Source organism: Tarenaya hassleriana, unplaced genomic scaffold (genome assembly GCF_000463585.1).
Source record: "Tarenaya hassleriana unplaced genomic scaffold, ASM46358v1 Cleome4, whole genome shotgun sequence".
Taxonomy (NCBI): domain Eukaryota; kingdom Viridiplantae; phylum Streptophyta; class Magnoliopsida; order Brassicales; family Cleomaceae; genus Tarenaya; species Tarenaya hassleriana.
In genome coordinates, this window is record NW_010966881.1 from 4,856,479 (window position 1) to 4,880,865 (window position 24,387).

Consider the following 24,387-nt stretch of genomic DNA (forward strand, 5'->3'; position numbering starts at 1 on the left):
AGCAGGAAATGGTATTGTCTCTGGACACATCCTCTCCCCTAACCTAAGTCTGTGTTGGTTTACTCGTATTGAAACTGAACAACCCATCACGAAATTCTTGCAGGGGATTCACAAAGTTCAGCCGGGCTGATTACTTGAAGTTTAGGCAAGAGAAACGCATCGTTCCTGATGGTGTCAATGCTAAGGTACCTCCTCGTACTTGCGATGGATGCAATCGGGTAATCGTTTCTCATTAAAACTGAAACAGGTTTCTAATTTCGGTTGCAGTTTCTGTCATGCCATGGACCTTTGGCAAAACGGGAGCCGGGAAGAGCCTTTTTGCCGGCCACCTTTTAAAGTTTCAGAACTGCAGTGCCTCCGCTGAAGAAACATTATCAGAGCCTGAAACTTTTTCCTTGTTATAGTTGTTTGGTGTTTTAAAGTTTGGTTGAACATATTCATTCTCTGTCTTTGTGGTGTGAACATGTTTCTTCTGCTTTTGCTTTACCAAATTTGTCTAAAATAAATATAAATGATCTTCGAATTACATGAAACACATGACCAAAAATGTCTTAATTGTACAACATAAGAGCTCATGTTCTTGTCTCAGTACTTCAAATTTTTTTTTAAAAAAAAAGAAAAACACAGATTAGTGCACACAAGAGACAGTCCACCCTATATGATAATATGATTAATCAAATTCTGTTTAGGGCATATATAGTATGAGACACTCGGACCCTAATTATGAACTTCACTTGTTAAAACCCATTATCTGTTTTTCCCCATCAAAACCTGTCTGGTCTCCAAAATTGAACACCAAGAGGTAAATCAATTCAATGGAAGAGAACTTTATAAGCAAATAAATAAGGACAAAGAGGAAGAACAAGAACAAGAACAAGATCTCTGAACCTGTCTGGTCTCTAAAATTTTTGTAAGCCACAAAAAAAAAATCCCAATGTGTTGTTGCAAATCTTCTTGATGCTTATTTTTCCTTCTCTTCGTTTCAGCATCCCATAACCGCGCAATTGTAAACGAAATTAGCAGAGTGTTTCCTATCGAGCAACGTCCAGTGTGGCGGTCCATTGCTCGGTATCCACGAATTCAGCTCTATGAACCCTCCACCCGAATTCTTCGGCCCTCCGATCACTATAAGACGCTCCCCGCACGCCCTAAAGGCCATTCCCCATCCGTTCACCGAGTCAGCTCGTTCAGGCAATCTCCCCACCGTGAACCACTTCCTTCTCTCCTTGTCATACTTCCTCACCTCCATATCGGCATGGTCTGCAGCATACAGCTCGTTGTTAACCACCGCCACGAGGGGCGGAGCCTCTGCTGCTGGCGGCATCTCGCTCTCTCGGGCCGCATTGCTTCTTGGCGGGGACATGTCGGGAATCTCCGTCCATTTCTTGGTCTCCATGTCGTATTCCTCCCCGCAGGTGAGGGGCTTAGAGTCGCTGCCTCCGATTCCCCCGATGACGTAGAACTTTCCATCCATGAAAACCCCCGAACACATCTTCCTCGGCTTGTTCATCCTTGGAAGGGTTGTCCAAGTTTGGTGCTCAGAGTTGTACATCTCGGCTGAATCGAGAATCTTCCCGTAAGAATCACAGCCACCGGCAAAGATTGCGATCTCTCCGAGACTTGCCGACCCAAACAAACACCTCGGGGAGTTCATTCTCATCCCGGAAGACCAAGAATTGGTCAGAAGGCTGTACCTGTAGATCACGTGAGAAGAATCGTCTTTTCCAAACACGAGCAGATCGGTGCCAACAGCTAAAGACTCCTTGTCCGAACACATGAAGATGACACTGGAGGGCATGGTTGGCAACTGCATCCATTTTCTCGAAACCGGGTCGAAGGCCACCCATTCCAGGAGCTGGCAAGAGAAGTACACCCAATGTTCAACAAATCCACTCTGCCTCCTCAGCCTGTAGATCTCACCACTCCTCACCAAAGAACGGAAGGTCCGGTTCAATGATGCAATGGATCCATAATCGGATCTCGAGCAATGGATCAGACAGTTTATCGAGTTGTCCCGACCAATCCCCTGGATAAGTGAATGCGAGTCAGATGAATCGCTGCCATCACTGTTGGAATCGAGCTGTTCTTCCCCTTGCCCCGTGGAAGTTTCAGATGAATCTCCAACACTTGCATCATCTATTTGCTCCTCTCCGACAGCCTCGGACTGGTTTTTGTCAGAATCATACTTCTCTTTCTCTTCGGCAATGGAATAACCTGTTAGCCTAAGGGACTTGTTTCTGGTCAAGCTATCTTCAACAACCTCCAATGGCCGTTTTCCATTAACGAGCTTACTATCAGAATCCCCTCCCGGATACATGAAAGACCACTTGGATTCGGAGAGACAGGAGCTGGAGAAAACCCTTGACAGAAGACAAGAGTCTACTGACCGATCTTCCAACATGTCTTCACCTTACAGCTTATGATGTTAGAAGCAGATCGATTCCACGCCAGGATTCAATCCAGATCCCGCGATGGAGAAACAACACAGAATGTCAGAGAGAATCGATCGAGTGAAAAGAGATTCGCGAGTCTGATTCAACAAAAGACGATTAAACAAATTCCCCTCTTCTCGTCCACGAACCCAAACCTTCGAGGGCCAAATTCGCGAGTCTCGAACTCCGAATCAATCGATCCAAATCCAATGGGAAATGGATTCAGACTGCGGATTCGAAAAATATTCTACTCAAGTCATCACCCAGAAAAGCAAGAACATCAAACCCAACACCCACAGCCCTTCCGCCTTCAAGCCCAAGATCTCCAGATTCCGATTCAAGAACTTGTCGAAACCCAGTTCGCAGACACGGAAAACAATCGAAACCCAGAAAATCAAACTAGCAAAACCATCGATCCCGATCTGCTCACGACTCCATGGCTACAGCGGAGCTATCAATACGACGAGAAAAAATAATCTTTAAGCAAAAAGGAAGAACACAGAGAAAAAAGATGTTAATAAAAACAGATTAGAACAACATCAGTTACCTGAGATTGTCGGAAGAACATACGGATTGAATTAACGAGGAAAAAAATATAATTAAATTATGGGGAAATCCCAATCTCTCTACCTATCTAACAATCTTTCTATTAGCTGTTTTATGTCGTCTCTTGGATTCTCTCTGCAAATCAAAGGTTGAAGCTTTGGCCCTGAAAGTGAAAACCTTTGGAATTGAAGGTAACTTGCCTTCTGTTTTCTCTCTCCTGTTTAACTTTTTTATTTGCTTAAACTAAATTGAATTGTTTTTTCCCAAAATCAAAATTAAATTCAGTATTTATTCTGAACTCTCTGAAAGTTCCATTCTTCTTCTAAGAGGTTTTTGTTCCTACGTCTGTGGTAAAACGTCTATTTTAGTTTTTTTTTCCAATTTCTTATTTATACCGGAAAATATAATATAAAGAAAGATTCAATTTTCTAACATCACATAGATTAAAATCAACACGTACAAAAAAAAATTGTTATCTAAAATTTAAGAAAATATATATAACATAATAATATCTAAACTAAATTGAAATATAAGTAATTAAAGTGTAAAATTAGAAAGGTGTGAACTAAAAAAATTATATTTTTCATAAAAATAAAAATTGTAGAAAAGAAAACAAATATAAAGAAAATAGATGGTTGATTTAATCAAATATCATTTTTAAAAATTTAAAACCTAAAGGAATATTTATTTTTAACGAATAAAGAAAACAAATCTAATAAATAAGAGAATGAGGACAATGAGAAATGGAAAGCATGTGTTAAAATATCAACAAATAAAAAAATTAATCATTGGTTTCATCAAATATTATACAATATTGAAACAAAAAACTAAAAAATGAAAATAGTGAATAATGTGAAATTTATATATTTTATTTTATGAAGAAACTAGTGCTTTTTAAAATAAAAAAGAATAATTTGTATATAGGAAGAATGTAAATATAATAATAAAAGTTTTAAAAATTATAGTTACATAATCAATACTATCAATAAATTAATAACTTAAATATATCATATTTTTGTAAAAAAAAAAGTTCAAGTCTCGATTTGTCGAAACCATCTAGTCTTCTAAAATAGCGGCATGCGTTGTAAAAGTCAAGTACGCCAAATCCCACGTGTCTAAAATAGTTTCATTACTTCAACCTTAATTTTCCTTTTAAAGTCTCAAGTTCTTCAATTTTTATTTTCCAATGGTCAATAATATATTTATTAAATAATTAATTATAATAAAAGCTCACTACCTAGATATATACTGAAAAAAAAAACTATGTAACTAAAAAATCTAAATAAGTCCACTGAAGGTCCAAGAAAAATGCTATTTGTTTCAATTGAAATTGAATAAATGGTACAAAGAAAGAGATTATATGTATATATATATATGCGTGTGTGTTTATTCGAGTATTAACCGAACAAAGATATTTGGAATACGGGAAAGCTGGCGAGGAGAGCAATCTAGTCTAGGGACATGAGGCACGTGGGGCTGCTCACATACTATGATGATATTTTATGGTTATTATTATTATTTTTTTGTTGAATTTATGGTTATTATTATTATTAACCATTAGCTTTTATAATCGTCCTTGTTATTATTACTATATATTATTTCATTCGGATTTTTTAACAGTTGTTTGAATCATGACAGGAGGAGGAGGGCCACCTTCTTCGATGTATCAACAACTACTTTTTATATAATAAATTTATTATAATAAAAAAATGCTATTTTCATCTAATTACTTTGTAAATATGATTATCCGTGTATATAATTATATACATACACACATGAAAAATTATTTAACGTAAATTCTGGTGAAATTTCTAAATTACGTAAGAACAAAAAAAAAAAAAAAAAGAGGCTGGAGCTCAATTAGTCAATTTCAGCCGAAACCCGAAATATTCTGGCGTGCACTAGGGGGGGGGGTTATTATAATCTTTGAACGAGGCAGCTGGTATCCAATGATATTGTGCCACGTGTTAACCACTTACGATAACGCATATATCTCCCATGTGAGGCATATTATTGGACGGTGAGAAAAAGGCACTCAGGACTAATTAATTTTCACGGGTACACTGCATATATCCTCCTCCTTAATCAACTAATTAACCGATTTATTTTAATGCCAAAAATATATATATTTCACATGCCTTTCAAACAATACTTTCATGGTTTAATATTATATTCATTTTTAATCACATATATTATTACTCATTTTTTTAAAAAATTATATTGGTAAGTCATTCCATATGTGTTTAGGAATATTTTTTTAATCACAGATTACAAGTACATTCATTAAAAAAATATTTTACATGTCCATTAGAATCATTTATAGGATTAAAGTATTGATAGAAGTCTTAAAAACTCGAACCATCATAGACTGAGAATATAATAATCTTTTGGTCACTATATATATATATATATATGTGTGTGTATAACTGTATATGAATATAGTATTATAGATATTGACGAGTTCGGCGTCATAGCGATGACGTGGAACCTCCTCGTACATACACTTTTCTGTATGTTGCGTTACCTTCTCATGCAAGTCAAAGGGGGCATTTATTCAACACGCGCTCTTCGTAAAATCGAGTTTATATAATTTCATTAATAAATTTCTCATTATATTTTGTTTTCTCATTGATAATTAAATTTAGATTATGGGAATAGTAGCATATTTCTGCTCATTCCGCATTCATATTCCCCTGATATATATATATATATATATATATATATGTATAATTTGATTTAATTTATTTAATTATTGATAAAGAAAAGTATTTTTTTAAGAAAAGAGCGATTACTGTTGATAAAGAGGAAAGGGGAGATGTCAAATTGGAATGGGCTCTCTGATTGGACAAAAAATAGTCAATTAAAGACAAATAGCCAATAGGAAAATTACGCGGTTTCTCTAACACATACAAACAATTGATTTGAGATTTAAATAATATTATATATATATAATATTAATTAAAATAGTTCACCGAAAGTTTTTTGTTGTTGTTTATTTGTCATAACATAAGATTACTAATTTTTGTATTCTCACTCGATCGTTAGTGTATAATCAATCATATGGTAAAAATTGTAAAATAAAATATTATTTTACAAAGATACTGTAAAATTTATAGAAAAAACATATTTAACAATGTAAAACAAATGTAATTGATTTTTGGGTCGAATAATTTTTTATCACGATATTATATAAAGTTGTAGAATAATGGAAATGATTTTCACGACATTTTATACACACATATATATATATACATACATATATATATATAACATTAGTGACGATTTTAACGTTTATCTAAGAGGATTTGGAAGAATTATAAATCTATTCGAAATACTTCCAACCGATTAATTTTATATTTCAGAAATCACTCAGAAAATTATCTCCTATATATATACACGTAATTGAATTGAACTCCCGTCAATAAAAAAGTGTATTCGTAGTATTTATAGATTTTGACGGACGTGGCAACTTCTGGTACGTACACTTTTTGTCCGTCGCAACGTGCTCATGCACGTCAAAGAGGGGCGTAATTCAACACGTGCTCTTAGTAAAATCGAGTTTAAAACTTTAAATGGTGTCAACGTCTTTTATTTTCTTCCTATTTACATATGCTAATGTGATAAATTAATAAATTCGTCATTCTATTTATTTTTTCATTGGTAATTTTAACTATGGGGATTGTAACATATATCGGCTCATTCCGAATTTTATATTTCCCTGATATACTATATATTAATATATGTGTGTGTAATTCATTTGATTTATCTAATTATTGCGAAGGATATGTCTTTCCTAGACAAAGACCGTCGTATTACTGTTGATAAAGAGGAAAGGGGAGACGTCAAATTGGAAGGGGCTCTTTGATTGGACCAAAAACATATAGTCAATTAAAGTTACGCGGAACACAAAAATTAAAGAAATTTTGATCTGAAATTATATATATATATATATAAATCAAGACTGTTCGCTGAGTTTCATAAATAAATAAAAAAGATAGTTCACCGAAAGAGTTTTTTGTTTGTTTGTTATAACATTAGATTTATAATTCGTATATATACTCAATAATATTTGGTTACAACCATTTTTTTTTAATAATTCGAAAATTGATGGGGCCTTCGTTTCAACGATCACGTGAATGTCTATCCCTGGAAATTCGAACCCGGGTTACAACCAAATTTTATAATTCATGAATGATGGAATCCAAGTAATAAATTCTCATGTATCTTATATTCTAATTAATTCTTTTTTAATGGGAGATAGAGGGAGACGTGGGGGTATTGTGTTGAAAGTGGCGGTGGCATTCATTTTCCACAAAAGCAAAGAATAATAATGTTTCCTGCGTTCATTTTTAACCAAAAACATCGAACATTTTTGTTAGGCGCACGTCTTTTTCATTACCCCCTTTTCCAATAGCTTTCAATCTCTCTCTCTCTCTCTCTCTCTCTCTACATACATATATATATATATATATATATATTGACATCCATTTTCACACAAAAATATCAAAATTCTTTTGAAATATGCTTTGCATTGTTCGACCCGTAAATGCCAAGATCAGAATTTTGGGCTACGAATCATCCTCAATATAAAAAAAAACATGATATTATAAAAATGTTAATAACTATATTATTATGTTTACCAGAAATTGTAAACATTCAAGGGTTAAACGACCTTACCGAGTTTATTAAATATCTCATGTTCTTAAATAAAACACAACAAAATTTATTTGTAGCATATTTCCAATTATACGGTATTCGAATAATTTATAAACAATAATGCTACCCAAAAAAAAACAAAAAACAGATCCAGCTCTTATTTTCTTTTTAAATATTTAATTCCAATAATAAACTCATCATTCAAGAGAATGTCTGATGATCCATAAGATCAAAAGGAAAAGAAACAGTACAGAAGACATGCACTCTCGCAAGCGAAGTTTCAAAACCTTGTGTTCAAGTTGCATCTGGTTCTGTCGGATCGGCATTTTGCTGCAGCTTCGGACAAGCAGAAGAGAGATGACCCTTTTCTCCACACTCATAGCAAGTCCTCCTCCTGATCTTGCCGCTACTAACAGTCGCCGTTTCACTCGTGAAAACGGCGTTATAAGCTTCACCAGCCATAGCCTCCTCGGGTATCGAATCAGTTCCATAAGTCTCTTCCGCGTTCTCAACTTCATCGGCATTCCCCGCTTTTCTAGGAACTGCACAGCTGATCTTGACGGGTCTTCCCCTAACAATCTGTTGATCCAGCTTTAATGCCATAGCCATAGATACATTGTCCTTGAAATCCACATGTGCGTACCCTTTAAACTCTCCTGTCTCTTTGTTCTTTCCCAAGCGCAGCGATGTTATAACACAGTCAGAGAAGAGCTTTCTTATGTCACGCTCCGTCGTGTCCCATGGTAAATTCCCTATATACACTCTGTTGTAGCCATCTACCATGTCTGGATTGAAACCTGATTTCCTTCTTGACGGGGTTTTCACGTATTGCTGTATCGTTAAAAACCGATCACCCCTGGCAGACAAGTTAATGCAGGTTTTAGTTACGAGGAGAACTTTCTAAATGATATAAGTGTTGGAATGCTACCACTCTCATGGGCCCGTTACTTACATTGCGGCTCTGTCGAGAGCTAAAGCTCGGTTAGCGGCATCTTCAGTCTGTAAACGATAAGAAAACGTAAGGTTCAGCATAAGAAAGATTTTTCTCAAATAAAACACAAATACATTCTGTTCTTGCCCATCCATACAGAAATACCTCTATTGCTAGTAAGTTAGTAACTGTCTTATATGAATCTTGGTCACAAAATTAGCCTCACCCTCCATTTCTTTGAAAGTCCGTACTCTTGTTCAAGTATCGGCATTTCAAATAACTTCCGACCAAACCTCTGAATCAATCAAAGGGTAATCTAGTATCGAACTAAACAGAATTTCAAATCTCGGAAACAAATCACGTGAGTTTATTTCCTACGTTTGGGATATTAGGATTATAAAATGTGATACTCACAAGCTCTGTAGAACAACCAGAACAATATTGCAAATGATTCTTTTTAAAAAGCACAAGGCAAGTGTGATGTGATGATGCCAGATTGAACTAAAACTTACTTCAAAGGTAACGAACGCAATGCCACTGAATGTGCCATCCTCAGGACGCATCTTGCAATCGATATTCGTTATGACACCGCAATTTCTCAAGTAGCTCCGGATCTCATCTTCTGTATAGTGATAAGGAATTCCACCAACATACAATTTCCTAGGAACGACCCCATCTGCTTGACTGCATAGACACGGGAAGCAAACATCATTTGGCATCTTAGAAACACAAATGGCACAGATTTTCACTTGGTATTCCGACATACGATGAGTATTACTTACAACTAAAATGCTATCAAAGGAACAAATTTTGGATATAACCCATCCTCTGAATCGGAAACAGGTTATCCCTTTAAGCATTTTCAGTGTTTATTAACCTGAGAAACATTAGAAAGTTTTCTGCTTACCAGTCTGTGTCAACTGGAATCTGCTCTATCTTCGGTTCTTCCTTTGCAACATTCTTTTCTGCATTGCTTTCACCAGCCTCCTTCTGCGTCTCGTTTGTCTTCTTCTTCTTTTTCTTCGGCTTCTTCTTCTTCGTCTTCTTCTTTTCTTTCGTTTTATTCTTGTTCAATTCGTCAGCTCCCTTATCTACACTACCTTTTCCTTCTTCTCCTAACTCGTTGGCCCCAGTATCGTCTCTCTTCCTCTTCTTCCTCTTCTTCTTCTTATCAGTCTCTTGACTTCTCTGACCATTTGCAGCATCACCCACCACTTCAACCTCCTCCTTCTCGCCGATTCCGGTGTTAGACCCGTCTGATCCTACAGAAGGTTGGGTTTTTCTTCGTTTCTCCCTCTTCGACAACCTGGGTTTGTGGCTTGCGGAGTCTATGAGCTCTTTCAGAGACTGGGATTGCGAGTTCCGGTCGGATTTCGAAACGGGTCCTGCAGCTTCGGCGGATAGAGACTCCGCCAATTCTTCCCGAATCTTCTGCTTCAGCTTCTTGTTCGACAGCACCATCTTCTCCTCGAATTCAATCAAACGGAGAATGCCAGACCTGAAAAGTCCCCGGAATCCCCAAAAACCCTTGAAACTCGAGGGTTTTGAGGTTCTGCAGAGAGAGTTTTGGGCCACCATAATTTTGGCCCAATTTATTGCATAGTCCTCTTTAGGGGTGTAAAATGGGCGGGCCGGCCCGCCATTTATTTTTCGGACTTATGATCGGTGGCTCGGAGCCCGGCCCTATAAAATTTCAGACGGGCTCAGGTCGAGTTTCGAGTTTTTTCTATTTAATAAAAAATAAATATTAATATATAATAATAATAATAATAACAATAATAATAATTTAACAATTTAAAAAAAAAACAATAGCAAATTTTCGTCCATATCAATTATAATTAAAAAAATATTAAAATTTAATAATTAAACCAAAATCTAATTAAATTGTTTAATAATATATATATATATAATATAAGTTTAATATATATAAATCAAATTGCTTTGAAATATATATATATATATATATATAACATACAATATATAATGTTATGTGGTATTAAATCTCAAATGAAAATAAAAATCTAATAATATAGTATTTTTTCGTGCTAAATGGGCGGGTCGGGCGGGTTTGGGATCGGACTCGATTCGGCCCTAACTTTTTTCGGGCCGGGCCAACCCGTCTATTTATTTACCGGATCTATATTATTAGGCCCAAATCCTTAATTTTTCGGGTGGGTTTCTGACCGGACTTCGAACTTCGGGTTCTATTGACACCCCTAGTCCTCTTATAAGTAAAACGACAACGTTTTGCTACATACACATATATATATGTAATATGATTTAATCTTGTATTATATGTACACGTTCTGTATTGTGTATATATAAAACTTTTTGGCCCTTTGATTTTGAAAACAACAGCTTCGTTTTCTATGTGTGCTCTCTCAGCTGTGAGAGGAGAAATGCTTTGTCTGTGTTAAGTCAAAAAGAGATGCGCAGCTCTCGATCGGGCAAACTCCACAAATACTCCTTTTGAGCCACATCAATTTCTCATCTACCTCTTAAAAAATGACGCAAATTTTTCTTTTTCAAAATACCTCACTTTTATGATAAATTACTTAAATATCCTTACATATAAAAATACTAAAATATCCTCCCTTTTCCAAATAAAAAACGTGCAAAAAGAATATATTAGATTAAAATAAAATAAAATAAATATAGTATATTATTTTTTGAATTTTTTAGAAAAAGTGTACTGACCTTAACAAAAAACGATATTTTTTTTATTATACTACCAAACCATTTTTTATAACTTGTATACGACTTTAATGCGACCATTGTACGATTATTTTAATTCAATTTTACGATATTTTAATTTTTTAAAAATGTAAAAAGTTGTTAATTTTGATGAGATTTTGTCAAATGACCATGAATACCTTCAAAAATATAAAACTATTTGAACAAAAATTTGGTATTAAACATTTGTCATATTTTGTTAAGTATATATTGGAGTATAAGTAAATGTGTATGATACATTACTTCTTCTTTGAATAAAAACTTGAGGTATTATAATTTTGGAACAAAAATTTTTGTATATCATATTTATGGATTAATTTAAAGATATTTATCATCTCTCAACGAAATGTTATCAAAATTAATAATTTTTTTATATTTTTATAAAATTTCAAAGTCGTAATTACGTGGTAAATTAATCGTACAATAATCGTATCATAGTAGTAAATAAGTTACAAAATATTTGTTTTATTATATAATAAAATAAATACATGTACGATTTTAACGCGAATATTGTACGATTATCTTAATTCAATTTTACGACATTTCAATTATGTAAAAGCTTTAAAAATTGCTAATTTTGAAGAGATTTCATCCAATGACGATGAACATTTTCAAAAACATAAAGATATTTGATCACAAATTCGGTATTAAATATTTGTCATATTTTGTTATGTTTGTGATGAAGTATAAATAAATATATATGATATATCTACTTCTTCTTTAAACAATAACCTAAGATATTATAATTTTGAAACAAAACGTTTTGTATTATGTTTATGAATTAATTCAAATATATTTATCATATGTCAACGAAATGTTATCAAAATTAACGATTTTTTACATTTTTATAAAATTCAAAAGTCGTAATTATATGGTAAACTAATCGTACAATAGTCGTATCATGGTAATAAATAAGTTACAAAATATTTATTTCGTTGTATAACAAAATAAATAATTTTTTATTGTTTATACATGTCAAAAAAGATATAATTTATTTTTAAAGCTTATAATTTTTTGTCAAAGTATATTTTAATATATTATTATGACACAAGTTGTTCATTATCTTTTACGACTTCTTTTAACTATTTTAAAATGACTATTTTGCAAGTAATATCCAACCAATTGAATACTTCGTTAAATTTTTCTTTGAATTTTTTATTTTTGTCAATCTGAATTTGGTGGTTTAGATTTTAGTTAGAATCTTAGTTTTTCAATGGTTTTTTTTTGTATTTCAATAATTTTTCTTAATTTTAGTACTATCTTTTTTTCTTTGTTCATAATTTTTTTTTATGATTTTGAATTTAATAAATAAAATAAAATTAGTTTAATCTTAAAAATAAACGAAATCAATGATACAATTGTTTGTTCGTATGTGAGGCTGACACGCTCTATTTTATGTCCTTTTTTTACGTCCTTTTTAAAAATAAAAAATTCAAAAAAAGGACTTTTACGTCCTTTTTTTCTAAATTAAGGGTAAACTCGACTTTAACTAAAACGTTATGTTTTAGTGGGGTAGATGAGAAATAGATGCGACTGGAATGAGTTATTTGTGAAGTTTATCCCTCTCGATCCTTCGATTTCTTCTGATATTTTTTTTGATGGTCCGATCTTTGAACGATTCTACGTTCTTGATGCATATATTTTTTCCCGTTGTGTTCGGTCGAATGGTTATCGTTGCCGGAAATTTTTGAGAAACGAAACCCTTGATTGTGATACTGAGATTGTAGCTCTTGATTACCTTTGAATCCTACCTAATCTCCGTGGTTTACTGGACTTTAATTTTGGATACGCAACGGAAATCAGGTTGTTCTCGTTGTTGTTGATGAGGTAGAAATTGGAAAAGGAGATCCTGAATTTCTAAAATCGCCTTGTTCATCGCGATTTGGAGTATATGTTCATGGATGGTTTTGACCGAGTACAGTAGCTTGGAAGAATTAAGACTAGGCTCTTCTCTGATTCAACAGGAGGGTATCTGGGAAAATGGATAATCAACACGGATACGCCGTGGAAGTCACTGGCTTGCCTCCCGCAGTTACCGAGACGGATCTCTATGATTTCTTCTCCTTTTCTGGTGCTATCGATAGTATCGACATTGTCAGGTGACTTTCCCTTGTTCTGGATTTTCCTTCAACCTCAATTGCTGAGATCATATTGGGTTCGTCGCGTATTCTCGATCCTGAAAGACGGCGTTTTGTAAACGAGATAGGTCGGGTGAGCAAGCCTGCACAGCTTACGTCACTTTCAAGGATTCGTATTCCCAGGAAACCGCTGTTTTGCTCAGCGTGAGTACTGTATCTCCGTTACAACACTTGGATTAGATTGCATATTTTCCTCGGCACTCTTTTCGATTTCTCAGGGGCCGACCATATTGGATCAGCGTGTCTGTATAACCCCTTGGGGACAGCACCATCAATCTGAATTTGAATTTTGGAATGCGGCTCCGAGGAGCTTCGATGATGAATCCAATTCACATGTATGAATCTTTTTACATCTTATTCAGCTTTAATCTTTTGGTTTGTTTGTGTTGATGATAGAACCCGCATCCACTGTTTCCCTATGCATGTATCGGTAAAAGCCAAGGCATAGGCAATTGTCAGTTGATCATACACATCGCTTGGAGCTAGAAACTGGAATTGTAATGATATGGGCTTAATATGGATGAAATTTAGATTTCTGTATACGTTTGTTGCGCAGATTGCTGAGAATGTTACTGAAAACCCTGACTTCAACCGTGTCAATGTTCTTGTATCCGGTCGAGGTTTGATCGTCCTGATATAGTATGTATCCTCCCCTTACATCTAAACTCGTCATTCTTATCACGCAGGCCCCTGCCCAGGGAGTTGAATTTAACGCAGGAGCAGCGGTGTCAAAAGCTCAAGAGATCGCCAAGACGATGCTGGCTACGGGGTTTGATCTGGGCAAAGACGCCTTAACCAAAGCTAAAGCCTTTGAGGAATCTCACGGCGTCTCAGCCACAGCCGCGGCCAAAGTGTCAGAAATGGATCGGAGGATCGGTCTGACTGACAGAATCTTCGCCGGAGTTGAAGCCGTCAGGTTGGCAGACCAAAAGTACCAGGTTTCGGACAAGGTGAGTTCAGCTGTCTCGGCCACCGGAAGAACAGCTGCCGCGGTGGCAACCACCGTAGTTAACAGCAGTTACTTCTCCAGAGGCGCTCTTTGGTTTTCCGGCGCACTTGATCGAGCAGCCAAGGCGGCGGCTGACCTCGGCAGCCGCGGGGGCAGCGGCGCCAGGCGGTGAGTATGCTCCGACCAGAAACCGTACCGTAGTGTGTGATATGTGAATATGTATGTTACATAATTCTAAGCTTGGAAAGAGATGTATCTGCATTCCATAAAACGTTGTGCAAAAATTTGCACGCTCACATATTGTTGTCAGAAAAATAAGAGAATATTTTTTCGTATATATTATCAGTGTAATATTCGTTATAATTTCTTTTTTTTTTATGTTTGTTTCATTTCGTTTTTTTATTTTTGTAAATCTTTCATTCTTTGGATTATAAAGTGGATAATTTTGGGGTTGGTTATGACAAATGGGCCTATCTGGCTCACTGTTATTCATCTAAATGGGCCATTGTCAATTTTCTCGGCCCATTGGCTGAAATTTTCCAAGTAAAAACCTTTTTTTTTTTCATTCCTTTGAAGACATTTTATTGCATTTTTATCCAATTTCTAAAAAAAACTATATGTTTCTCTTTTGAATGGGTTTTAATCAATTTAAAGAAAGAATATCGTGTCCGTGGCATATATAACCAATAAAAATAAGTTCCAAAATAAATAAAAAACTATTTTTTCAAAAAGAAAAAAAAAAAAAGGAACAGGCTCAAGTGGCTGTTTCAGTCATATAAATCCTTGTCTGCAGCTAATGATCTTGTCCTATTATGATTGTAATCAGACAAATAATGTGACTGCCAAGATAATGAAATAAAATAAATAAACAAATAAAAGTGACGTTGTAATTATGTTCATGTTTTGGTCCTACCGCTCCTACATTACACACAAGCTCCCAACTTCGGGACATGCTCTGCATTTACCATGAGTGAGTGCAACCACACATTGTCTTTATAATTCTTTATTTTTTATTTACGTGCTTATCAAATGAAAAATGGTTATTTTATTTTGCAATTTCTTTAGCATTTGAATCATCGTATGTTTAACAACCCTTTTATACATTTAATTTAAAAAAAAAATATATGGTATTTAATTCACATAGATTTGTATCTCCAATGAAGTAGAATGTGGATATGTTTAATTAATCTTTATTCGACTCCTATTTATTTTTTAGAGTGTTGTTATTTTTTGAGAAAAATAAAGGATAAATTATAATAATACATTTTTATTTTATTTTATTTTATTTTATTTTCATGTGCTTTGCTTTGATGTCTCTGACACATTCTCGTCAAATCTGAGGCAGTCTTCCCCATTCCCATTTTGACCACCTCCCTTGTTTTATTCATCGTTTTTATTAATATTCGTATTTATGTCTCATCTGGTAACGATTAATATATATAGATCTATCGATCAAATTGGACAAAATTAACAAACATTTAGATAATTTAATTCGATGTTAAACCGATAAAGTGTATCGTATATTTGATTATATATAACGTATTTTGTTGTTTTTAATATTTAGAAAACTACAAATCCAAAATCAATTATACGTGTGTATATATGAAGATGTTTTATCGAGTATATAGGATAAACTAATAAATATTCCTTGTTATTATACATATGCATATACATATACATATACATATGCATATACATATATACACGCATATAAAAGATAGAGGAATCTTTGTAAGAGAATAAAAATGGGTCGATAGGATGATGAATTTTACAATCTGTCACTGCAAATAGATGGGTCTCTCAACTTTCAATAAAGAAAAGAAAATTTTGCAGAATTCTCAAAAACTTCCTCTCTCGTCTCTCTCTCTCTCTCTTTTCTTTCTAAAGCTTTATGTCACATTACCACACATGCGATGGCACATTGTCGTTGTATAGTTATATATATACAGGTATATGCGCATACACGTGCATTTAATGTATGCATGTGTATCAGCATGTATATATATGCACGTATACAAAGGTTTTATGTATAACGCATTTACGTATTCGTGATGAACAGACCTTGATCGGAAATTCTAGGACGTGGTTATATGTATACATATATATATACATATATATATATCCTCATAAAGCAAAGACACATTTTTGTAATGGTCAAAGATTTGCAACTAAATGCGGTGGAATAACACATATATATGTGAAATGCATTTTGAAATGACAACAATGAATTCGGTTGTTTAAAATCATGTGATGAAAATTAAATTATATGATATAATCACATTTTCTTTTAACAGGCAGTTAGCGGCGTTCCGTGTAATTTGGTCAAAGAACCAAGCTGACAAGCAACCTTAAATCCTGTAAGGATGCCAGTTTTCTATTGAAAAAGCATATTTAGAATTTCTTTCCTAAACCCCATGAAATTATTAAATTTCAAATTTAATACCTTTATGTTATCCAAAACAGTGACCAAGACCGTATTTAGAAATCTTGCATGTACGAAATATACGATATATTTCTCAGTATTATACGAGCTTCCATATAGTGTATCAATTCCACAGTCTTTCACGTATATGACATAAACGATTGTGATTGAACAAACTATAGATCATCATCGAGAAAACCCGAAACAATAATAGATACGTACAAACATTTATATGATTTATATTCTATATCTCTATTTAGATATTTTGTAGACCATATATATTGCATATACGATAATTGTTTATACATTATCAAATCTCTTTTAGTTATTACAAAACACTCGACGTGGTAAATGCCTACGCCAACACGCACCGATGATCATATGGACGTTGGATGGGATCTCAAATCCGATGATTAAGGCGCCATGAACCCAAATCAAATTTGATAAGCAACACTAAGAACGATATTAAGAAGGGCATTGGATTCCCACAAGCTTGTGGGTATAGGGAGAGCGTGCATTGAATAATATTTAAAAAAGCCAGAGAGAGAGAGAGAGAGCGAGAGAGAGAGAGAGAGAGAGAGAGAGAGAGAGAGAGAGGTTTTTAGGGTTTTAGAAAAGTTGGCTCAAGTTTCTAAAGCGAGGTGCCCACACGGTTGTAGGAATCCCAAGCAAAAGCAGTTGAGCCATCTACAATAATTTCTAAGCCTAATTATTGTATTTAATTGTATATATATGTAATGTAATTATATCTATATTTGTGTTAACAATTATAAAGCTCATATATTGTTGTTTGCACACGTGGGGCAAACTCCCGGATTCTTTTTTGTTTTTTATTTTTATTTTTTCCATTTTGTTTTTCTATAAGTTGGATAAATGAAAGAATCCAAGCATAGAAATACATTAATATTTTTCTATAAGATATGTAAATGTTAAAAAAACTAAGAAAACATTTTGTTAAAAAGTATCGTTTTAGGTTTTGCCTTGTGATTAATAATACATATATTTTCTAAAGAAAGTCCACCGTGATTATTGTTCAGATTTTACATATTACAATATTATTAATTTATTTTCGGAACAATCTTTGTTCTATATATTTATATTATATGCTTTATACATATTCTATTTACAAAATGGAAATAAAGGGCAAAAATAATGATGATGAGGGAGCGTCTAATACCCCAAATCATAAGTATTCTCTAGGCCTAGAAGATAAATGATAAATAAATTCCTCATTATTTTTAGATCACGAATTGGTCAAAAGATATACATTTTTTTTTGTTATAAAGTACTTCAGTAAAATTCGCTTTATCAAATTTTGCTTCTAGAAAAAATGTATTGCGTTATATAAGATGGCATATTTGTTTTCCTTAATCACTAGATAATAAATTAATTTCAATCCAATAATAATCATGATTAATATAATCTACAGATATGTTGTGTATTGATAGACTAAAAAATATATATGGGTGAAGTTTGTATCTATACCCCTAATAGCATGCATCGTCACTATAAAATATTTTATGTACTTAAAGTTTTATTCCATCTTTCAAACAAACGCTAAATATAAAATGTAACACCCGCCTATACACAACAATATAAAGTTTAATATTGGATATATTTAAATTACAGTTGAATCCTAAAGGACACCATTCAAAAGATATTGCCCATTAATGGTTGAACTTCTAAAATTTATATTTGTTTACGTAATCCTATCGTATTAGATTTACTCTCCAATTAATTATAAAAGTTTGTTTTTAGTTATTGAATTATGCCAAAATTATATATTATATACTCGTCGTTTTCTGTTTCTAAAGAATTTTAGGAGTGTGAGGGTCGTCAATACTGGTAACTAATTAGTAAATTAATGTAAACGAAATGAGGGTTTTAAGCAAAAAATTAAAGACAAATTAAACTGAAAAAGGGACTTAATTAGAGCCACAATTTTAGCAAAATCATATTCACATTTATATATATATAAAAAGCTCTAACAACGAACCAAGCAAATCCCCCTTTCTACTTTCCGAAATGGAAGACACTTTCGCCACAATATTGTGTATATATATTTTTCATTTCAAAATATGATCAAATTAACAATAGAGACAGAAAAATATGCCTATATATACATAAATTTTTTTAAAAAATAATGCAAAATATCTATCATTTAGAAAGGAAAAGTCTCTTTAAATGATAATTAATTTTATGTCAACTAAAGATGAGTTAATATCAATAATTAATTGTGATTTTAGCGTCTATAACCAGTATTTTATTTTAGATTCTAACGTCAAATTGAGGTAAAATTTTAAAACAAAATTATATCGTCAGAAAAGCTTGTTTTTTTCCCTAACTTTTGTTCTTCTCAATATGGAAATAATTGTTTCTTTTTATAACTTTACCATCCATAATAATACACTACAGGAGATAGGAGATGTACTTTCGGTAACTTTATTATCTGGAAACAAATACATAAATAATAATAATAATAATAATAATAATAATAATTTATCACAACGAAATAAAAACAATTAAATCTGTTTGGTTAAACTATTATCAGTTTATATTATAGTAATCCTACTCATAATCTTCATAATATATTTGATCTAATATTTAATTTATCTTTAAATAATAAAGATAAATATGATATAACATGTTCACATGTTATTATAAAATTTTATTATTATTTCAACCAAAGTATCTAAATTTACCAAAGAGACCCTATATATGAACCATTGCAACAAATGCTATAGGAAATATGTGAATTAGGGTGGCTGGTCATCATGTTATAGTGTATTATGAAAGACGTTGATTCCATTGTGAGTTGCATATCTCATGTGTAATATATGATTAATTAAGATTTAGGAGTGGAGCTCCATAATAACCAAAAGATCATTAATCCAATATCATTTATTTCATTACCACGTGGCGCGCTATGATTGGAAGAGAGGCCGCTCTACTTGGCATGATGAGACCATATAAAGAAGACGAAATAGGAAGACCCACATTTATATAGAGCTATCAATCTCTTTGGGGACTTGGGCCATTCCTCCAACTAAGAACCCTAGTTTTTGTTAACAATTATAGTTAATATTGCTTTTTAATCTTCGATTAAGCTTTTTCATAGAGTTGGAATTAGTGGGATTTGATTATCCACTAATATCGCACTGTTCATCAATCAGACCAATGGAATAGTGAAAATGATCATCTCAAGTAATTTTTGAATTTTTGTTATTGAATTCCGGATCTCGAATTCAAAGGGATCGGGGAAATTTTGTGTTTCATTGTATTATTGATTTATGCAAGACAAATGTTTATATAATGCAAATAAAGATTACTAAATTTAATCAATTTAAATCCTTGATGTACCCTAATTTTGTCTTATTTTGTATTTATAATTAAATATATATGTATATATATGCAATGTGGAGAAGGATACATATAATGCGAATCCACATTTCCCCGCGCAATATATTAAATAGTTATCCACATATTAAATAAATGTAATTGGTTATGGGCGACTTTTGACAAAGTCTTACAGACTTCCTTATGTGTTTTTAAGTCAATGCACTTCTATTTACTTGTTTGTTTTAACATCATATATATATATATATATTCATTATATTAATGAATATTTAATATATTATATATATATGTTGGGAAAATGTGGATGCACAGCATTTATCTTTTTAAAACAAAAAACAAATTGCATGCCAAGTCGACCACGTACCTCAGTGGTGAAGCTTTTGTGATAAAGACGAGAGAATTAATGGAACTATTTAGAAAACAAAACAAACGAACCCTTGTATATATTATATACACACACACACATATATAAAAAAACAAATATCTACACTAAAAAAAAACTGATTTTATTCTTTGACACAAAAAAAAAAACATAACTGGTTTTATTTCAAAACCCGCGACTGGTCAAAATATTTTAATGCAAAGTCCATAAGGGCTGGCTGGCCATGGGGCACTGATGGAAAAATTAAAACCCTTCAATCAATCTCTTTCAAAATTGGACCACCCTTTGCACCATTTCTGCTTCCGAGTTCGTCTTAAATCACCCATATAAATCCAGCATAATTATTGAAATGGGTACGCGATACGTGATTTTTATTTTTATTTTTCAATTAGATGGACCCATGAACGATCATTTCAAACTTGAATTTTGTATTTTTTTTTTGGTATTTGGGAATGAAACATTTCATGAGTGTCTCTAGAATCTGAAATTTTAAGTTTACAGTAAAATAGTTAAAAAAAAACATGACATCTCTGTTAGAGATAAACGATTTTGTTAGGTTAGAAACAAAATCTATGTACATAATATTTTCTAATAACAAAATCTAAGGCAAGAACTTGAAAAATGGTAGTGAGTAAATAAATCTTGTGAATTTCAGTTATAATTACAATTATATGTATATATATATGTATATAATAAGCGGCAGACCAATGATGTGTTACATCTTTGAAACGAGACAAATCCAACAGCATAGTAACACCCAATTTGGTTCACGTGATGGCGCATTAAAAAAAGCGTCGAATATTATAAAAACTTTAGCTTTTTGGCTACGGAAAAAAAAAAGAGAGAATAAAAATAACAAAAAATGTAATAAAAAAATAAGAATAAGAAAATGTTTTTGTGTGTAAAGGAGGACATAAGGAGAGAACTTTTGCATTGGGTTCCATGGAGTGGCTGCTTGTGGGCCCATTTCTCATCACCGGCTTTCTTTTTTTTTAATTAAATGTTTATCTCCTCTTCGTTATTAAATTAAACACCAAAATTAACCTCTAATTATACAATTTTCTTTAGTGTAAATTAATTTCCATTAATAAGATCTTTTATTTATTTGATGCTGTGCTTTTTTTTTTGATCTCATTCAATTGTTTATCTACAAGGACATAAGATGTATCTTTCAATTATTTTTTATTTTATTTTTTTACTTGGAATTTTTTTTGGTATTTGAAAATCTATGACTAACCGATTTTACTTTTAGTTTTTATTTCTATTCAAATTGGGTTTAGTTTTCATTACAAACATATTTAATATTTTTTTTTAAAATGTTTATTTTAATATATATTTTTTTTTGAAAATTTCAATATCCCATTTGAATTTAATTCATGTACAACTGTTAAATCATGCAAATTGGGAATACATATTATTGGGGTATGTAATTATTCTAACTTTCCTGTTCCATTTGTGATTCCGTTCCTCATTTATATCACTTCACTTTACCTCACTACAAGATTCCTTCGTGAAAAGAGAAAAGTATCAGAACCAACCTTTGTTCATGTCTATCTTGGTTCATAATGTCCAACAATGCGTTCGTTTTTTCTTCTTTAGGCTATTATGCATACATATGTACACGTCAACATGTACATCAGTACACGTATGTGTGTGTATGTACGTATGTATGCATATGTGTGTATGTGTGTAAAGATTGGTGTCTGAATCGATCCGATCTGTCTACATGTTAAAGAATGTAAAGTCATGAATGTGTACGTACGTACGTACGATGTGGACCGATCATCATGCCATTATATTTAGAAAAAATACTATATATATATAAACCATACAAAAGCCCTTCATTTCAATTAATGTATATTTATCATGTTCAAGTGCCAAGATTTTGATAATAATAAACACGTGTGCGTGTGTATACATATATATATATATATATATATATGGGTATATGTCGTGGAAGATGAAAACAGGAATATCGCAGTGACGAGAGGCTAGACAAGATTAGGGTTTTTTCTGGTACCGTCGAAACAAAGGTTTTGGCGGGAGAGTATTGAGAAGAGAAAGAGACGTGTGAGATTTAACCCCATCTTCTTTCTTCTGTTGTCTCCACTACTTTCGTCGTCTTCCCCACCATTTCTGAACATCCAATCATCACCCCCATGGATCGAACATATACACTTTTATATATGTTTAACTCTACGTATATACACATGTACATACATGTCAGCATGTGCAATATTGCTTACATGGATATAACTTGTAGCTTTGTCGCACGACAATAAGATTGTACACAACCGCTCGATGTCCCGCGTAAGTGGCATGCATCCATCATCATCGTCATCATCATCATCATCTCCACCATCCAACCACATGGCACAATAAGTTATTCTACATGGAATTTAGACGCGATATACTCGAGGTATTACCATGGTCAATTATTATGCACATATGGGATCCATTAAGTTTCTAGACATAACGAAATAGATTTGTCTCTTTTGCAATACAACTTTTATTATCATTCAAATCATAATGAATATGTCCACACACACACACATATATCGTCGTATTAGATTCTAGATAACATGCCTTTTGATCATTCTGTGATCAATATGATGACAATTTATATGTGATATCTACATCATCAATAATATTCATCCAATAAAATTTTGTGCGGTGTCACAATAGTATTGAATAAGCTTGCTTTTCCTTTTTTTTTTTGAAAAATTATATAACATATTAATTAGGTTTTGTAGGGCAATTATCAAATACAGTTATAGGATTAATTTGTTTAAAAAAAACGTGTATTTGGACTTTATTTTGGTCGGCTCGGGCTAGACCCCACGATTGTTGAAGGTTGGAACTTAGACACGAAATCACCACCTTAGACATAAAATTAAATAAAAATTCATAAAATATAATCAAATTGGACATTTTTATAATGTAGTTTATGATCATAAATCTGTCACATGTAATTGCTTAGCCTTGCATTACATTGTTCAGTAAATAGGATAACTAAACCTAACAGTGTTCAGAGTATCAATTAAAATCGAATATAAAAAACAAATTACATTAATTAAATCCTAACAATAAATTTAAAAAATAAAAGAGGAAATTATAGGATTAAGTAAGTCATTTGCATTTATCGTTTTCCTTGCAACTAATCTTCAAAGGTGTCAATTGTCAGAAACGCTCCGCTGTCTAAATTCATTTTCAAACCCAACCCACATGAACACGCTCTTCAAGGTCGCGTGTACACCACTCTCCTGTCAAATTACATTTATTAAATCTATTGACATAAGTCCTTAAATAAGATATATTTATAGTAAAGAAACCTGAAGGGGCCACCGATACGAAGACGATTTAAGGAATAAAAAGAAGAAGGAGAAGAATATAATCAAATTCACCTTTTTTCTTCTTACATATATTAACAAAACCAAGTAATTTGCCAAAAATTAATTTCATTCACAATTTTGCATGATTTTCAAGGGTTTTTTTTAAATTGAAGATTCAGTAAAAGGAAAAAAAATTTAAAATTTGAAAGACATGAAATGGGTATTAATTGGCATTGAAATGAAACCGAAAGGATTTGTGGCTGTTGAGTCACGTAACTTGCCTTGTGTAGACGCACCGCTTTTATTTTAGTCCACCTTCAAAATTCCGAAAATAATCGGCATATTAATTTGAAAATTATTTGATATAGCATATCCAAATTGATATGCACTTTCGTTTATGATATATTGCTACTATAACATAACATAAAAACTATATCATATATACCTTATTTTACCCCCCCCCCCCCCAAAAAAAAAAAAAAAAAAAAAAAAAAAACAAAAAAAAGGTT

The 24,387-nt window shown here is 32.7% G+C and overlaps 4 protein-coding genes across 6 annotated transcripts in view; 2 read left to right on the forward strand and 2 right to left on the reverse strand.

Annotated features, from left to right (window-relative positions):
* LOC104824078 (60S ribosomal protein L10-1) overlaps window positions 1-526 on the forward strand; it is a 1,816-nt gene extending 1,290 nt beyond the window's left edge. Inside the window, exons 3-5 of the mRNA XM_010556009.1 lie at window positions 1-11; window positions 104-185; window positions 268-526. Of these exons, the coding sequence (XP_010554311.1) occupies window positions 1-11; window positions 104-185; window positions 268-336 (162 nt within the window). The 3' untranslated portion in view covers window positions 337-526. The remainder of the gene's footprint in view (window positions 12-103; window positions 186-267) is intronic.
* Window positions 527-788: 262 nt separating this feature from the next.
* LOC104824077 (F-box/kelch-repeat protein SKIP11-like) lies at window positions 789-3,243 on the reverse strand. Of its 2 annotated transcripts, none has more exons than XM_010556008.1 (2): window positions 3,063-3,243; window positions 789-2,883 (listed from the first exon to the last, which is right to left on the reverse strand). In XM_010556008.1, exon 2 carries the CDS (start codon window positions 2,399-2,401, stop codon window positions 983-985), a length of 1,419 nt encoding a protein of 472 aa, XP_010554310.1. In that variant the 5' UTR covers window positions 2,402-2,883; window positions 3,063-3,243; the 3' UTR covers window positions 789-982. The 2 variants fall into 2 exon arrangements, with proteins under 2 accessions (XP_010554310.1, XP_010554309.1); XM_010556007.1 differs by having other exon boundaries at window positions 2,980-3,243.
* A 4,526-nt stretch (window positions 3,244-7,769) lies between these two features.
* Window positions 7,770-10,140, reverse strand: LOC104824082 (31 kDa ribonucleoprotein, chloroplastic). The gene is made up of 4 exons (XM_010556015.1): window positions 9,473-10,140; window positions 9,078-9,249; window positions 8,587-8,633; window positions 7,770-8,490 (listed from the first exon to the last, which is right to left on the reverse strand). The coding sequence occupies exons 1-4, from the start codon at window positions 10,024-10,026 to the stop codon at window positions 7,929-7,931; spliced, it is 1,335 nt and encodes a 444-aa protein (XP_010554317.1). The 5' UTR covers window positions 10,027-10,140; the 3' UTR covers window positions 7,770-7,928.
* Window positions 10,141-12,831: 2,691 nt separating this feature from the next.
* LOC104824083 (binding partner of ACD11 1-like) lies at window positions 12,832-14,763 on the forward strand. Of its 2 annotated transcripts, none has more exons than XM_010556016.2 (5): window positions 12,832-13,125; window positions 13,263-13,397; window positions 13,505-13,580; window positions 13,655-13,771; window positions 14,123-14,763. In XM_010556016.2, exons 1-5 carry the CDS (start codon window positions 13,121-13,123, stop codon window positions 14,555-14,557), a joined length of 768 nt encoding a protein of 255 aa, XP_010554318.1. In that variant the 5' UTR covers window positions 12,832-13,120; the 3' UTR covers window positions 14,558-14,763. The 2 variants fall into 2 exon arrangements, with proteins under 2 accessions (XP_010554318.1, XP_010554320.1); XM_010556018.2 differs by having other exon boundaries at window positions 12,882-12,899.
* Window positions 14,764-24,387: the final 9,624 nt, after the last annotated feature.

Coding starts and splice junctions, on each gene's coding strand:
- LOC104824077 (XM_010556008.1), bottom strand. CDS start 2,401: ATGTTGGAAGATCGGTCAGTAGACTCTTGTCTTCTGTCAAGGGTTTTC.
- LOC104824082 (XM_010556015.1), bottom strand. CDS start 10,026: ATGGTGCTGTCGAACAAGAAGCTGAAGCAGAAGATTCGGGAAGAATTG. Junction 9,250..9,472: donor ATTCCAGTTGACACAGACTG/GTAAGCAGAAAA, acceptor GTGTCTATGCAG/TCAAGCAGATGGGGTCGTTC. Junction 8,634..9,077: donor TTGCGTTCGTTACCTTTGAA/GTAAGTTTTAGT, acceptor TATCGTTTACAG/ACTGAAGATGCCGCTAACCG.
- LOC104824083 (XM_010556016.2), top strand. Junction 13,398..13,504: donor GATAGTATCGACATTGTCAG/GTGACTTTCCCT, acceptor TAAACGAGATAG/GTCGGGTGAGCAAGCCTGCA. Junction 13,581..13,654: donor AAACCGCTGTTTTGCTCAGC/GTGAGTACTGTA, acceptor TCGATTTCTCAG/GGGCCGACCATATTGGATCA.